The sequence below is a fragment of the Idiotropiscis lumnitzeri genome, chromosome 13 (assembly GCF_059441095.1).
Source record: "Idiotropiscis lumnitzeri isolate Australia: NSW breed Sydney's pygmy pipehorse chromosome 13, RoL_Ilum_1.0, whole genome shotgun sequence".
NCBI lineage: Eukaryota > Metazoa > Chordata > Actinopteri > Syngnathiformes > Syngnathidae > Idiotropiscis > Idiotropiscis lumnitzeri.
Genome location: NC_142403.1, coordinates 269848 through 284832, shown reverse-complemented (window position 1 = coordinate 284832; position 14985 = coordinate 269848). Strand labels below are relative to the sequence as shown.

Below are 14985 nucleotides of genomic sequence, written 5' to 3'. Positions count from 1 at the left end.
TGATCGTTATCAGTCGGAACAGCTGTATGCTGAAAATTTCACACCTGAGACAACCCCAAAAGGAAGCACTTATGAAAAAGAAAACATTGGTGCATTCGTTTGAGGTCAACACAATGTGACTTGCTGAACATTTTACAATTGTTTCCGAATTGAAAAAAAAAAACATAACGCAGTACGGGATGTACCCAGAACTACCTAAAAAGTAGCACCTACTAAATGTGGATCATATCTGTCCGACTGCTCCAACAAGCTGCAATTGGCTGGCAACTAGTTCAGGGTGTCCCCCGCCTACTGCCCGAAGATAGCTGGGATTGGCTCCAGCGCCCCCCGCGACCCTAGTGAGGAGAAGCGGTACAGATGATGGATGGATGGATAAATTCAATTGAAAAACTTTCACAAACTGTAGTATGCAAAGTGACCAGAACTACCCAACACGAAGCACTTATTGCTCACAGAACAGGATAGACTACATAAGGTGTGAATAAATTGGAAACAAACTGGCACATTGTGCTTCGTTGAAGTCAAGCAATTGCATTGAAAAAGTTTGACAGAGTGCGGTACAGTGAATCACCAGACCTACCCCAACAAGAAGCACTTACTCTTTTCAGAACACAAGTGAGTGCTTAGGTTTGAGTAAACATCGTGACGAAATGGCGTATTTCACTTGGCAATAGTCAAGTCACTCCATTGAAAATCCATGTCAGAAATCGTATAGAAAGTCATCAGTACTGGGCCTAACAAGAAGCACTTTCGGCTTTCAGAAAATAAATGGGTGCTTAGGTTTGAGTAAGCTTGGTGACGAAATGGCATATTTAAACTAGATTGGGCCAAGACGTTGCATTGAAAAACTGTGACCAAATGTAGTATATGGAGTCACCGTAATTACCCCAACAAGAAGCACTTACTGCTTCAGAACACAAGTGAGTGCTTAGTTTTGAGGAAGCTTGGTGACAAAATGGCTCATTTAACTAGGTTGGGTCAGGACATTGCATTGAAAACTGTGACCTGAGTCACCATAATTACCCCATCGAGAAGCATTTAGTGCTTCAGAACACAAGTGAGTGCTTAGTTTTGCGTAAGCTTGGTGACGAAATGGTATATTTAACTAGGTTGGGTCAAGACATTGCATTGAAAAACTGTGACCAAGTGGAGTTTATGGAGTCACCATAATTACCCCAACAAGAAGCACTTACTGCTTCAGAACACAAGTGAGTGCTTAGTTTTGAGTAAGCTTGGTGACGAAATGGTATATTTAACTAGGTTGGGTCAAGACATTGCATTGAAAAACTGACCAAGTGGAGTTTATGGAACACAAGTGAGTGCTTAGTTTTGAGTAAGCTTGGTGACAAAATGTCAAATTTAACTAGGTTGGGCATTGAAAAACTGTGACCTGAGTCACCATAATTACCCCAACAAGAAGCACTTACTGCTTCAGAACACAAGTGAGTGCTTAGTTTTGAGTAAGCTTGGTGATGAAATGTCATATTTATCTTGATTAAAATATAGACATTGCATTAAAAACTTTGTCAATGTGCTGTATCGAGAGTCTCCAGAACTACCCCACTAAAGTGCACTGAATGGTTTCAGAACACAAGTGGGTGCTTAGGTTTGTAGTAAACTTGGAGACAAATTCGAATATTTACCTTGGTTGAGGTCAAATCATTGCGTTGAATAGCTTGACCAAGTGCAGTATGGAGAGTCACCAGAACAAAACTAAAAAGTATCAAATGAGTGCTTCGGTTAGAATCAACTTGGTGAGAAAATTGATTATTCGGCTTGGCTGAATTCAAGACAATGCATTGAATAACAGCTGAAGTAATGAGACTCATAGAAAGACAGTTTGATCAATTGAAGTGCTATTGGGAACAGATATATTAAGTCACATAATGCAAAAAAAAATCATGTGGATCATATCTGTCTGACTGCCCCAACAAGTAGCACTTACTATTGTCAATTTACAGCCAGTGCTCACGTTGGGCCAATGAAACGGACTTGGTGGGCAAGACTTCCTTTTCTTGCGCATCGGCGATTTGTTATAAATTATTACTGCCTTGCCAATCTTTGTCCGGCTTCCTAAGGTGTTGAAGTTTTGGAACATGCAGTGATGACCACTTGAAGTACAAATTTAAGACATTGAAACTCAACTCCACCTACTATGAATACAATGGGTAGTTAGGGCGTGAGGAATGCATTGCATTCACCCCATTCAGTAAATGGGCTCTATTCATTGTCAGTTCACATGATCGTTATCAGTCGGAACAGCTGTATGCTGAAAAATTCACACCTGAGACAACCCCAAAAGGAAGCACTTATGAAAAAGAAAACATTGGTGCATTCATTTGAGGTCAACACAATGTGACTTGCTGAACATTTTACAATTGTTTCTGAATTGAAAAAAAAAAACATAACGCAGTACGGGATGTACCCAGAACTACCTAAAAAGTAGCACCTACTAAATGTGGATCATATCTGTCTGACTGCTCCAACAAGCTGCAATTGGCTGGCAACCAGTTCAGGGTGTCCCCCGCCTGCTGCCCGAAGATAGCTGGGATTGGCTCCAGCGCCCCCCGCGACCCTAGTGAGGAGAAGCGGTACAGATGATGGATGGATGGATAAATTCAATTGAAAAACTTTCACAAACTGTAGTATGCAAAGTGACCAGAACTACCCAACACGAAGCACTTACTGCTCACAGAACAGGATAGACTACATAAGGTGTGAATAAATTGGAAACAAACTGGCACATTGTGCTTCGTTGAAGTCAAGCAATTGCATTGAAAAAGTTTGACAGAGTGCGTGCGGTACAGTGAATCACCAGACCTACCCCAACAAGAAGCACTTACTCTTTTCAGAACACAAGTGAGTGCTTAGGTTTGAGTAAACATCGTGACGAAATGGCGTATTTCACTTGGCAATAGTCAAGTCACTCCATTGAAAATCCATGTCAGAAATCGTATAGAAAGTCATCAGTACTGGGCCTAACAAGAAGCACTTTCGGCTTTCAGAAAATAAATGGGTGCTTAGGTTTGAGTAAGCTTGGTGACGAAATGGCATATTTAAACTAGATTGGGCCAAGACGTTGCATTGAAAAACTGTGACCAAATGTAGTATATGGAGTCACCGTAATTACCCCAACAAGAAGCACTTACTGCTTCAGAACACAAGTGAGTGCTTAGTTTTGAGGAAGCTTGGTGACAAAATGGCTCATTTAACTAGGTTGGGTCAGGACATTGCATTGAAAACTTTGACCTGAGTCACCATAATTACCCCATCGAGAAGCATTTAGTGCTTCAGAACACAAGTGAGTGCTTAGTTTTGAGTAAGCTTGGTGACGAAATGGTATATTTAACTAGGTTGGGTCAAGACATTGCATTGAAAAACTGTGACCAAGTGGAGTTTATGGAGTCACCATAATTACCCCAACAAGAAGCACTTACTGCTTCAGAACACAAGTGAGTGCTTAGTTTTGAGTAAGCTTGGTGACGAAATGGTATATTTAACTAGGTTGGGTCAAGACATTGCATTGAAAAACTGACCAAGTGGAGTTTATGGAGTCACCATAATTACCCCAACAAGAAGCACTTACTGCTTCAGAACACAAGTGAGTGCTTAGTTTTGAGTAAGCTTGGTGACAAAATGTCATATTTAACTAGGTTGGGCATTGAAAAATTGTGACCTGAGTCACCATAATTACCCCAACAAGAAGCACTTACTGCTTCAGAACACAAGTGAGTGCTTAGTTTTGAGTAAGCTTGGTGATGAAATGTCATATTTATCTTGATTAAAATACTGACATTGCATTAAAAACTTTGTCAATGTGCTGTATCGAGAGTCTCCAGAACTACCCCACTAAAGTGCACTGAATGGTTTCAGAACACAAGTGGGTGCTTAGGTTTGTAGTAAACTTGGAGACAAATTAGAATATTTACCTTGGTTGAGGTCAAATCATTGCGTTGAATAGCTTGACCAAGTGCAGTATGGAGAGTCACCAGAACAAAACTAAAAAGTATCAAATGAGTGCTTCGGTTAGAATCAACTTGGTGAGAAAATGGATTAATCGGCTTGGCTCAATTCAAGACAATGCATTGAATAACAGCGGAAGTAATGAGACTCATAGAAAGACAGTTTGATCAATTGAAGTGCTATTGGGAACAGATATATTAAGTCACATAATGCAAAACAAATCATGTGGATCATATCTGTCTGACTGCCCCAACAAGTAGCACTTACTATTGTCAATTTACAGCCAGTGCTCACGTTGGGCCAATGAAACGGACTTGGTGGGCAAGACTTCATTTTCTTGCGCATTGGCGATTTGTTATAAATGATTACTGCCTTGCCAATCTTTGTCCGGCTTCCTAAGGTGTTGAAGTTTTGGAACATGCAGTGATGACCACTTGAAGTACAAATTTAAGACATTGAAACTCAACTCCACCTACTATGAATAAAATGGGTAGTTAGGGCGTGAGGAATGCATTGCATTCACCCCATTCAGTAAATGGGCTCCATTCATTGTCAGTTCACATGATCGTTATCAGTCGGAACAGCTGTATGCTGAAAATTTCACACCTGAGACAACCCCAAAAGGAAGCACTTATGAAAAAGAAAACATTGGTGCATTCGTTTGAGGTCAACACAATGTGACTTGCTGAACATTTTACAATTGTTTCCGAATTGAAAAAAAAAAAACATAACGCAGTACGGGATGTACCCAGAACTACCTAAAAAGTAGCACCTACTAAATGTGGATCATATCTGTCCGACTGCTCCAACAAGCTGCAATTGGCTGGCAACTAGTTCAGGGTGTCCCCCGCCTACTGCCCGAAGATAGCTGGGATTGGCTCCAGCGCCCCCCGCGACCCTAGTGAGGAGAAGCGGTACAGATGATGGATGGATGGATAAATTCAATTGAAAAACTTTCACAAACTGTAGTATGCAAAGTGACCAGAACTACCCAACACGAAGCACTTATTGCTCACAGAACAGGATAGACTACATAAGGTGTGAATAAATTGGAAACAAACTGGCACATTGTGCTTCGTTGAAGTCAAGCAATTGCATTGAAAAAGTTTGACAGAGTGCGGTACAGTGAATCACCAGACCTACCCCAACAAGAAGCACTTACTCTTTTCAGAACACAAGTGAGTGCTTAGGTTTGAGTAAACATCGTGACGAAATGGCGTATTTCACTTGGCAATAGTCAAGTCACTCCATTGAAAATCCATGTCAGAAATCGTATAGAAAGTCATCAGTACTGGGCCTAACAAGAAGCACTTTCGGCTTTCAGAAAATAAATGGGTGCTTAGGTTTGAGTAAGCTTGGTGACGAAATGGCATATTTAAACTAGATTGGGCCAAGACGTTGCATTGAAAAACTGTGACCAAATGTAGTATATGGAGTCACCGTAATTACCCCAACAAGAAGCACTTACTGCTTCAGAACACAAGTGAGTGCTTAGTTTTGAGGAAGCTTGGTGACAAAATGGCTCATTTAACTAGGTTGGGTCAGGACATTGCATTGAAAACTTTGACCTGAGTCACCATAATTACCCCATCGAGAAGCATTTAGTGCTTCAGAACACAAGTGAGTGCTTAGTTTTGAGTAAGCTTGGTGACGAAATGGTATATTTAACTAGGTTGGGTCAAGACATTGCATTGAAAAACTGTGACCAAGTGGAGTTTATGGAGTCACCATAATTACCCCAACAAGAAGCACTTACTGCTTCAGAACACAAGTGAGTGCTTAGTTTTGAGTAAGCTTGGTGACGAAATGGTATATTTAACTAGGTTGGGTCAAGACATTGCATTGAAAAACTGACCAAGTGGAGTTTATGGAGTCACCATAATTACCCCAACAAGAAGCACTTACTGCTTCAGAACACAAGTGAGTGCTTAGTTTTGAGTAAGCTTGGTGACAAAATGTCATATTTAACTAGGTTGGGCATTGAAAAATTGTGACCTGAGTCACCATAATTACCCCAACAAGAAGCACTTACTGCTTCAGAACACAAGTGAGTGCTTAGTTTTGAGTAAGCTTGGTGATGAAATGTCATATTTATCTTGATTAAAATACTGACATTGCATTAAAAACTTTGTCAATGTGCTGTATCGAGAGTCTCCAGAACTACCCCACTAAAGTGCACTGAATGGTTTCAGAACACAAGTGGGTGCTTAGGTTTGTAGTAAACTTGGAGACAAATTAGAATATTTACCTTGGTTGAGGTCAAATCATTGCGTTGAATAGCTTGACCAAGTGCAGTATGGAGAGTCACCAGAACAAAACTAAAAAGTATCAAATGAGTGCTTCGGTTAGAATCAACTTGGTGAGAAAATGGATTAATCGGCTTGGCTCAATTCAAGACAATGCATTGAATAACAGCGGAAGTAATGAGACTCATAGAAAGACAGTTTGATCAATTGAAGTGCTATTGGGAACAGATATATTAAGTCACATAATGCAAAACAAATCATGTGGATCATATCTGTCTGACTGCCCCAACAAGTAGCACTTACTATTGTCAATTTACAGCCAGTGCTCACGTTGGGCCAATGAAACGGACTTGGTGGGCAAGACTTCATTTTCTTGCGCATTGGCGATTTGTTATAAATGATTACTGCCTTGCCAATCTTTGTCCGGCTTCCTAAGGTGTTGAAGTTTTGGAACATGCAGTGATGACCACTTGAAGTACAAATTTAAGACATTGAAACTCAACTCCACCTACTATGAATAAAATGGGTAGTTAGGGCGTGAGGAATGCATTGCATTCACCCCATTCAGTAAATGGGCTCCATTCATTGTCAGTTCACATGATCGTTATCAGTCGGAACAGCTGTATGCTGAAAATTTCACACCTGAGACAACCCCAAAAGGAAGCACTTATGAAAAAGAAAACATTGGTGCATTCGTTTGAGGTCAACACAATGTGACTTGCTGAACATTTTACAATTGTTTCCGAATTGAAAAAAAAAAAACATAACGCAGTACGGGATGTACCCAGAACTACCTAAAAAGTAGCACCTACTAAATGTGGATCATATCTGTCCGACTGCTCCAACAAGCTGCAATTGGCTGGCAACTAGTTCAGGGTGTCCCCCGCCTACTGCCCGAAGATAGCTGGGATTGGCTCCAGCGCCCCCCGCGACCCTAGTGAGGAGAAGCGGTACAGATGATGGATGGATGGATAAATTCAATTGAAAAACTTTCACAAACTGTAGTATGCAAAGTGACCAGAACTACCCAACACGAAGCACTTATTGCTCACAGAACAGGATAGACTACATAAGGTGTGAATAAATTGGAAACAAACTGGCACATTGTGCTTCGTTGAAGTCAAGCAATTGCATTGAAAAAGTTTGACAGAGTGCGGTACAGTGAATCACCAGACCTACCCCAACAAGAAGCACTTACTCTTTTCAGAACACAAGTGAGTGCTTAGGTTTGAGTAAACATCGTGACGAAATGGCGTATTTCACTTGGCAATAGTCAAGTCACTCCATTGAAAATCCATGTCAGAAATCGTATAGAAAGTCATCAGTACTGGGCCTAACAAGAAGCACTTTCGGCTTTCAGAAAATAAATGGGTGCTTAGGTTTGAGTAAGCTTGGTGACGAAATGGCATATTTAAACTAGATTGGGCCAAGACGTTGCATTGAAAAACTGTGACCAAATGTAGTATATGGAGTCACCGTAATTACCCCAACAAGAAGCACTTACTGCTTCAGAACACAAGTGAGTGCTTAGTTTTGAGGAAGCTTGGTGACAAAATGGCTCATTTAACTAGGTTGGGTCAGGACATTGCATTGAAAACTGTGACCTGAGTCACCATAATTACCCCATCGAGAAGCATTTAGTGCTTCAGAACACAAGTGAGTGCTTAGTTTTGCGTAAGCTTGGTGACGAAATGGTATATTTAACTAGGTTGGGTCAAGACATTGCATTGAAAAACTGTGACCAAGTGGAGTTTATGGAGTCACCATAATTACCCCAACAATAAGCACTTACTGCTTCAGAACACAAGTGAGTGCTTAGTTTTGAGTAAGCTTGGTGACGAAATGGTATATTTAACTAGGTTGGGTCAAGACATTGCATTGAAAAACTGACAAAGTGGAGTTTATGGAGTCACCATAATTACCCCAACAAGAAGCACTTACTGCTTCAGAACACAAGTGAGTGCTTAGTTTTGAGTAAGCTTGGTGACAAAATGTCATATTTAACTAGGTTGGGCATTGAAAAATTGTGACCTGAGTCACCATAATTACCCCAACAAGAAGCACTTACTGCTTCAGAACACAAGTGAGTGCTTAGTTTTGAGTAAGCTTGGTGATGAAATGTCATATTTATCTTGATTAAAATACTGACATTGCATTAAAAACTTTGTCAATGTGCTGTATCGAGAGTCTCCAGAACTACCCCACTAAAGTGCACTGAATGGTTTCAGAACACAAGTGGGTGCTTAGGTTTGTAGTAAACTTGGAGACAAATTAGAATATTTACCTTGGTTGAGGTCAAATCATTGCGTTGAATAGCTTGACCAAGTGCAGTATGGAGAGTCACCAGAACAAAACTAAAAAGTATCAAATGAGTGCTTCGGTTAGAATCAACTTGGTGAGAAAATGGATTAATCGGCTTGGCTCAATTCAAGACAATGCATTGAATAACAGCGGAAGTAATGAGACTCATAGAAAGACAGTTTGATCAATTGAAGTGCTATTGGGAACAGATATATTAAGTCACATAATGCAAAACAAATCATGTGGATCATATCTGTCTGACTGCCCCAACAAGTAGCACTTACTATTGTCAATTTACAGCCAGTGCTCACGTTGGGCCAATGAAACGGACTTGGTGGGCAAGACTTCATTTTCTTGCGCATTGGCGATTTGTTATAAATGATTACTGCCTTGCCAATCTTTGTCCGGCTTCCTAAGGTGTTGAAGTTTTGGAACATGCAGTGATGACCACTTGAAGTACAAATTTAAGACATTGAAACTCAACTCCACCTACTATGAATACAATGGGTAGTTAGGGCGTGAGGAATGCATTGCATTCACCCCATTCAGTAAATGGGCTCCATTCATTGTCAGTTCACATGATCGTTATCAGTCGGAACAGCTGTATGCTGAAAATTTCACACCTGAGACAATCCCAAAAGGAAGCACTTATGAAAAAGAAAACATTGGTGCATTCGTTTGAGGTCAACACAATGTGACTTGCTGAACATTTTACAATTGTTTCCGAATTGAAAAAAAAAAAACATAACGCAGTACGGGATGTACCCAGAACTACCTAAAAAGTAGCACCTACTAAATGTGGATCATATCTGTCCGACTGCTCCAACAAGCTGCAATTGGCTGGCAACTAGTTCAGGGTGTCCCCCGCCTACTGCCCGAAGATAGCTGGGATTGGCTCCAGCGCCCCCCGCGACCCTAGTGAGGAGAAGCGGTACAGATGATGGATGGATGGATAAATTCAATTGAAAAACTTTCACAAACTGTAGTATGCAAAGTGACCAGAACTACCCAACACGAAGCACTTATTGCTCACAGAACAGGATAGACTACATAAGGTGTGAATAAATTGGAAACAAACTGGCACATTGTGCTTCGTTGAAGTCAAGCAATTGCATTGAAAAAGTTTGACAGAGTGCGGTACAGTGAATCACCAGACCTACCCCAACAAGAAGCACTTACTCTTTTCAGAACACAAGTGAGTGCTTAGGTTTGAGTAAACATCGTGACGAAATGGCGTATTTCACTTGGCAATAGTCAAGTCACTCCATTGAAAATCCATGTCAGAAATCGTATAGAAAGTCATCAGTACTGGGCCTAACAAGAAGCACTTTCGGCTTTCAGAAAATAAATGGGTGCTTAGGTTTGAGTAAGCTTGGTGACGAAATGGCATATTTAAACTAGATTGGGCCAAGACGTTGCATTGAAAAACTGTGACCAAATGTAGTATATGGAGTCACCGTAATTACCCCAACAAGAAGCACTTACTGCTTCAGAACACAAGTGAGTGCTTAGTTTTGAGGAAGCTTGGTGACAAAATGGCTCATTTAACTAGGTTGGGTCAGGACATTGCATTGAAAACTGTGACCTGAGTCACCATAATTACCCCATCGAGAAGCACTTAGTGCTTCAGAACACAAGTGAGTGCTTAGTTTTGAGTAAGCTTGGTGACAAAATGGTATATTTAACTAGGTTGGATCAAGACATTGCATTGAAAAACTGTGACCAAATGTAGTATATGGAGTCACCATAATTACCCCATCGAGAAGCACTTAGTGCTTCAGAACACAAGTGAGTGCTTAGTTTTGAGTAAGCTTGGTGACGAAATGGTATATTTAACTAGGTTGGGTCAAGACATTGCATTGAAAAACTGTGACCAAGTGGAGTATATGGAGTCACCATAATTACCCCAACAAGAAGCACTTACTGCTTCAGAACACAAGTGAGTGCTTAGTTTTGAGTAAGCTTGGTGACAAAATGGTATATTTAACTAGGTTGGATCAAGACATTGCATTGAAAAACTGTGACCAAATGTAGTATATGGAGTCACCATAATTACCCCATCGAGAAGCACTTAGTGCTTCAGAACACAAGTGAGTGCTTAGTTTTGAGTAAGCTTGGTGACGAAATGGTATATTTAACTAGGTTGGGTCAAGACATTGCATTGAAAAACTGTGACCAAGTGGAGTATATGGAGTCACCATAATTACCCCAACAAGAAGCACTTACTGCTTCAGAACACAAGTGAGTGCTTAGTTTTGAGTAAGCTTGGTGACAAAATGGTATATTTAACTAGGTTGGATCAAGACATTGCATTGAAAAACTGTGACCAAATGTAGTATATGGAGTCACCATAATTACCCCATCGAGAAGCACTTAGTGCTTTAGAACACAAGTGAGTGCTTAGTTTTGAGTAAGCTTGGTGACGAAATGGTATATTTAACTAGGTTGGATCAAGACATTGCATTGAAAAACTGTGACCAAATGTAGTATATGGAGTCACCATAATCACCGCAACAAGAAGCACTTACTGCTTCAGAACACAAGTGAGTGCTTAGTATTGAGTAAGCTTGGTGACGAAATGTCATATTTAACTAGGTTGGGCATTGAAAAACTGTGACCTGAGTCACCATAATTACCCCAACAAGAAGCACTTACTGCTTCAGAACACAAGTGAGTGCTTAGTTTTGAGTAAGCTTGGTGATGAAATGTCATATTTATCTTGATTAAAATACTGACATTGCATTTTCCGGTTCCGGCGCCGCGCGAGTGGCTGCCTGTTTACAGCAGCGTGGCTCACTATTGAGCCTTTTTCGTGTGTTTTTTCCCTTTACCCTTTTTTATTTTATTTTTACCTCACCTCAGCAATGGACATCCAACTTGCGGTGGTTTTACTACTGTTGGGGGCTGTTTTTTGCGCGATCGTGTCCGGAGACGAAACTCGGAGCTACGGATCGATCGTGTACACAAGAGATCAGCTGTTAGCACTCCGTGCTAACCCCGCGTGGGCTCCCGGAGCGAGACCCGATATTCCCCGCGAGCTGAGGAGGAAGAGACGGGGATGTCGTGCGGGGGCTAAACGCCAGGCAAGGAGGAGACGATATCACCCCGTCCTCCCGTCCGTTATTATGGGGAATGTTCGATCCCTCCCCAACAAAATGGACGAGCTAACAGCGCTAACCCGGCACGAGAGGTTTGTCCGGGAGGCTAGCTTGCTGGTGTTCACGGAGTCGTGGCTAACAGAGCTAACGCCGGACGCCGTCGTGGAATTGGACGGCTTCCAAATACTACGCGCGGACAGGACACTGGAGAGCGGTAAGAGAAAAGGGGGAGGGCTGGCTGTGTTTGTTAATGATAGATGGTGTAACCCTGGGCATATAACTGTTAAGGATCAACTTTGCAGTCGGGACATTGAGATGATAGCTGCTAGCATGCGTCCGGTCTATTTACCGCGAGAGTTCAGTCATGTGATCGCGGTGGCGGCGTACGTGCCTCCCTCTGCTAACGGTGAGACAGCCTGTGATGTACTGAATGCAGCTGTGAGCAGGCTACAAACACAGCACCCAAATGCCTTGTTCCTTATCTCTGGTGACTTCAATCATGCTTCTCCTTCCTCCTCTCTGCCTTCATTCACACAATATGTAACATGCCAAACCAGAGACAATAAAATATTGGACCTCTTCTATGCCAACACCAAGGAGGCGTACACGTCACTGCCCCTCCCCCCGCTGGGCAAAGCTGACCACAACTTGGTTGCTCTCCTGCCTGTGTACAAACCTCTCGTCCGCAGGCAGCCAGCTGTGACACGCACAGTTCAGCGATGGTCCGGAGAAGCCGAGGAGGCCTTGAAGGACTGTTTCAACACAACTGTGTGGGAGGTATTCAGCGAAGCTCACGGTGAGGACATTAATGGTCTAACAGACACAGTTACAGACTATATTAACTTCTGCATGGAGAACACCATTCCCACCAGGACTGTAAGATGTTTCTCCAACAACAAACCCTGGATCACACCGGACATTAAAGCTCTCCTGAAGGAGAAAAAGAGGGCTTTTGTTTCAGGCGACAAGGACGAGCTGAAGAGAGTGCAGCGTCAGCTGAGAAGGGGGATCCGAGAGGGGAAAAAGTCCTACAGGATGCGGATGGAAGAACAACTGCAGCGGAACAATGCCAGGGATGTCTGGAGGGGCCTGAAGACCATCTCAGGCCACGGACAAGCAGGTAAGACCCAGAAGGGGGGGGGCTTCAGTGGGCAAATGAGTTGAACCTATTTTTCAATAGGTTTGATCAAATGTCTGACCCCGCTCAGGCTTCCCTGATGCAGCCCCCACCCACCCCTCCTGCCACTGCGAACAAGACCCTCTCTCCCCCTCTCTCGCCCCTCTCTCTCTCCACAGGCTCCAGTTCCCAGCCTCATCAGACAACCACCACTTCCTCCTGCTCAGCCTTGTTCCTCACAACATCTCAGGTGAAGAACCAGCTGAGGAAGATGAAGGCGAGGAAGGCGGCAGGCCCAGATGGGATCAGCTCCCAGCTCCTCAAATCCTGCGCAGACCAGCTGTGTGGAATCGTCCAGCACATGTTCAACCTGAGCTTGAAGCTGGGCAGAGTCCCCCAGCTGTGGAAAACATCCTGCCTGGTTCCGGTTCCAAAGACACCCCATCCGAAGGAGCTCAACAACTTCAGACCAGTGGCGCTGACGTCTCATCTGATGAAGACCCTGGAGAGACTGGTCCTCGTCCATCTGCGCCCCCTGGTCAGCTCCTCAATGGACCCACTCCAGTTTGCATACCAGCCTGGCATCAGTGTGGATGATGCCATCATCTACCTGCTCCACACTTCACTCTTCCACCTGGAGAAGGCGGGGGGCACGTGAGGATCATGTTCTTTGATTTCTCAAGTGCTTTCAACACCATCCAGCCCGCCTTATTGGGAGACAAGCTGGAGCAGGCGGGAGTGGCCCACCACCTCATCACATGGATTCACAACTACCTCACAAACCGGCCACAGTACGTGAGAACACAGGACTGTGTGTCTGACGTGCTCCTCTGCAGCACGGGAGCGCCGCAGGGAACTGTGCTGGCTCCCTTCCTGTTCACCCTCTACACCTCGGACTACAAATACAATTCCACAACCTGTCACCTGCAGAAGTTCTCTGATGACTCTGCGATTGTCGGCCTCATCACTGACGATGACGATCGGGAGTACAGAGGGGTTACGCAGGGGTTCGTGGACTGGTGTCAGCAGAACCGCCTCCAAATCAACGCTGGGAAATCCAAAGAGCTGGTGGTGGATTTCCGCAAGCGTCGGCACTCTCCACCTGCACCAGTGAATATCCAGGGAACAGACGTTGAGAGGGTCTCAACTTACAAGTACCTGGGTGTTCATCTGAACAATAAACTGGACTGGAGCGACAACACAGACGCTCTCTATAGGAAGGGTCAGAGCAGACTCTTCCTACTCAGGCGGCTGAGGTCCTTTGGCGTTCGGGGAACACTCCTCAGGAACTTCTATGACTCGGTGGTTTCATCAGTCATCTTCTATGGAGTGGTCTCCTGGGCAGGAGGCATCTCGGGCCGAGACAAAAAGAGACTGGACAAACTGGTGAGGAGGGCCAGCTCTGTCTTGGGCTGCTCCCTGGACTCTGTGGACTCAGTGGGGGGCAGAAGGATGACGGCAAAACTGTCATCAATGCTGGACAAACCAGCCCACCCATTCAATGACACTCTGAGAACACTTTACAGCTCCTTCAGTGACAGACTTTTACACCCTCGCTGTACCAAAGAGAGATTTCGCCGCTCCTTCCTGCCGACTGCTGTCAGACTTTTTAACAAGAACATTGGGTCAGGCCTACAAACAGGAGGGCATTAGTGCAATTGTGCAGTCCTAGAATGCAATATACACTACGACTGTACTTTCAGCCAAGGGTGTACTTAAACATCGACCAATGATGTATTTTGTTTACCATTACAGTATTCTTATTACAATACTTCTATCACTGTAGTATTTCTACCACTGCAGGATGTTCACTATTACAGTACTTTTATCATTGCAGTACTTTTATAATTACGGTATTTCCTATCATTGCGGTACTTTTACTATTACAATACTTCATCATTGCAGTATTTTTCCATCGTTGCAGTACTTCTACCATTGTAGTACTTTTATCATTGCAGTACTTTTACCATTACAGTACTTTTATCATTGCAGTATTTTCAATCATTCAGTAGTTTTTATCATTACAGTGTTTCCCCCTCTGTATAATGGACAGGCATTAGAAGTGTTTCCTTACACTTAGATACGTTTATACTGCGTATATTTGCATGCTTTTTATGAATGTCTGCTGCTAATGTTACACATTAACGGCTACATTACGCCGCCGACTCTGTGTGATCTATATCTTTGCTGCTGTAACACTTCAAATTTCCCCATTGTGGGACTAATAAAGGACATCTTTATCTTTATCTTTATCTTTAAA

At 43.1% G+C, this 14985-nt stretch overlaps 1 protein-coding gene across 1 annotated transcript in view; it reads left to right on the top strand.

Moving 5' to 3' along the window:
* LOC148323990 (uncharacterized) overlaps positions 1–13596 on the top strand; it is a 46053-nt gene extending 32457 nt beyond the window's left edge. The window contains exons 3-4 of the mRNA XM_088313422.1: positions 12206–12728; positions 12905–13596. Of these exons, the coding sequence (XP_088169548.1) occupies positions 12206–12728; positions 12905–13383 (1002 nt within the window). The 3' untranslated portion in view covers positions 13384–13596. The remainder of the gene's footprint in view (positions 1–12205; positions 12729–12904) is intronic.
* The last annotated feature ends 1389 nt before the right edge of the window (positions 13597–14985 follow it).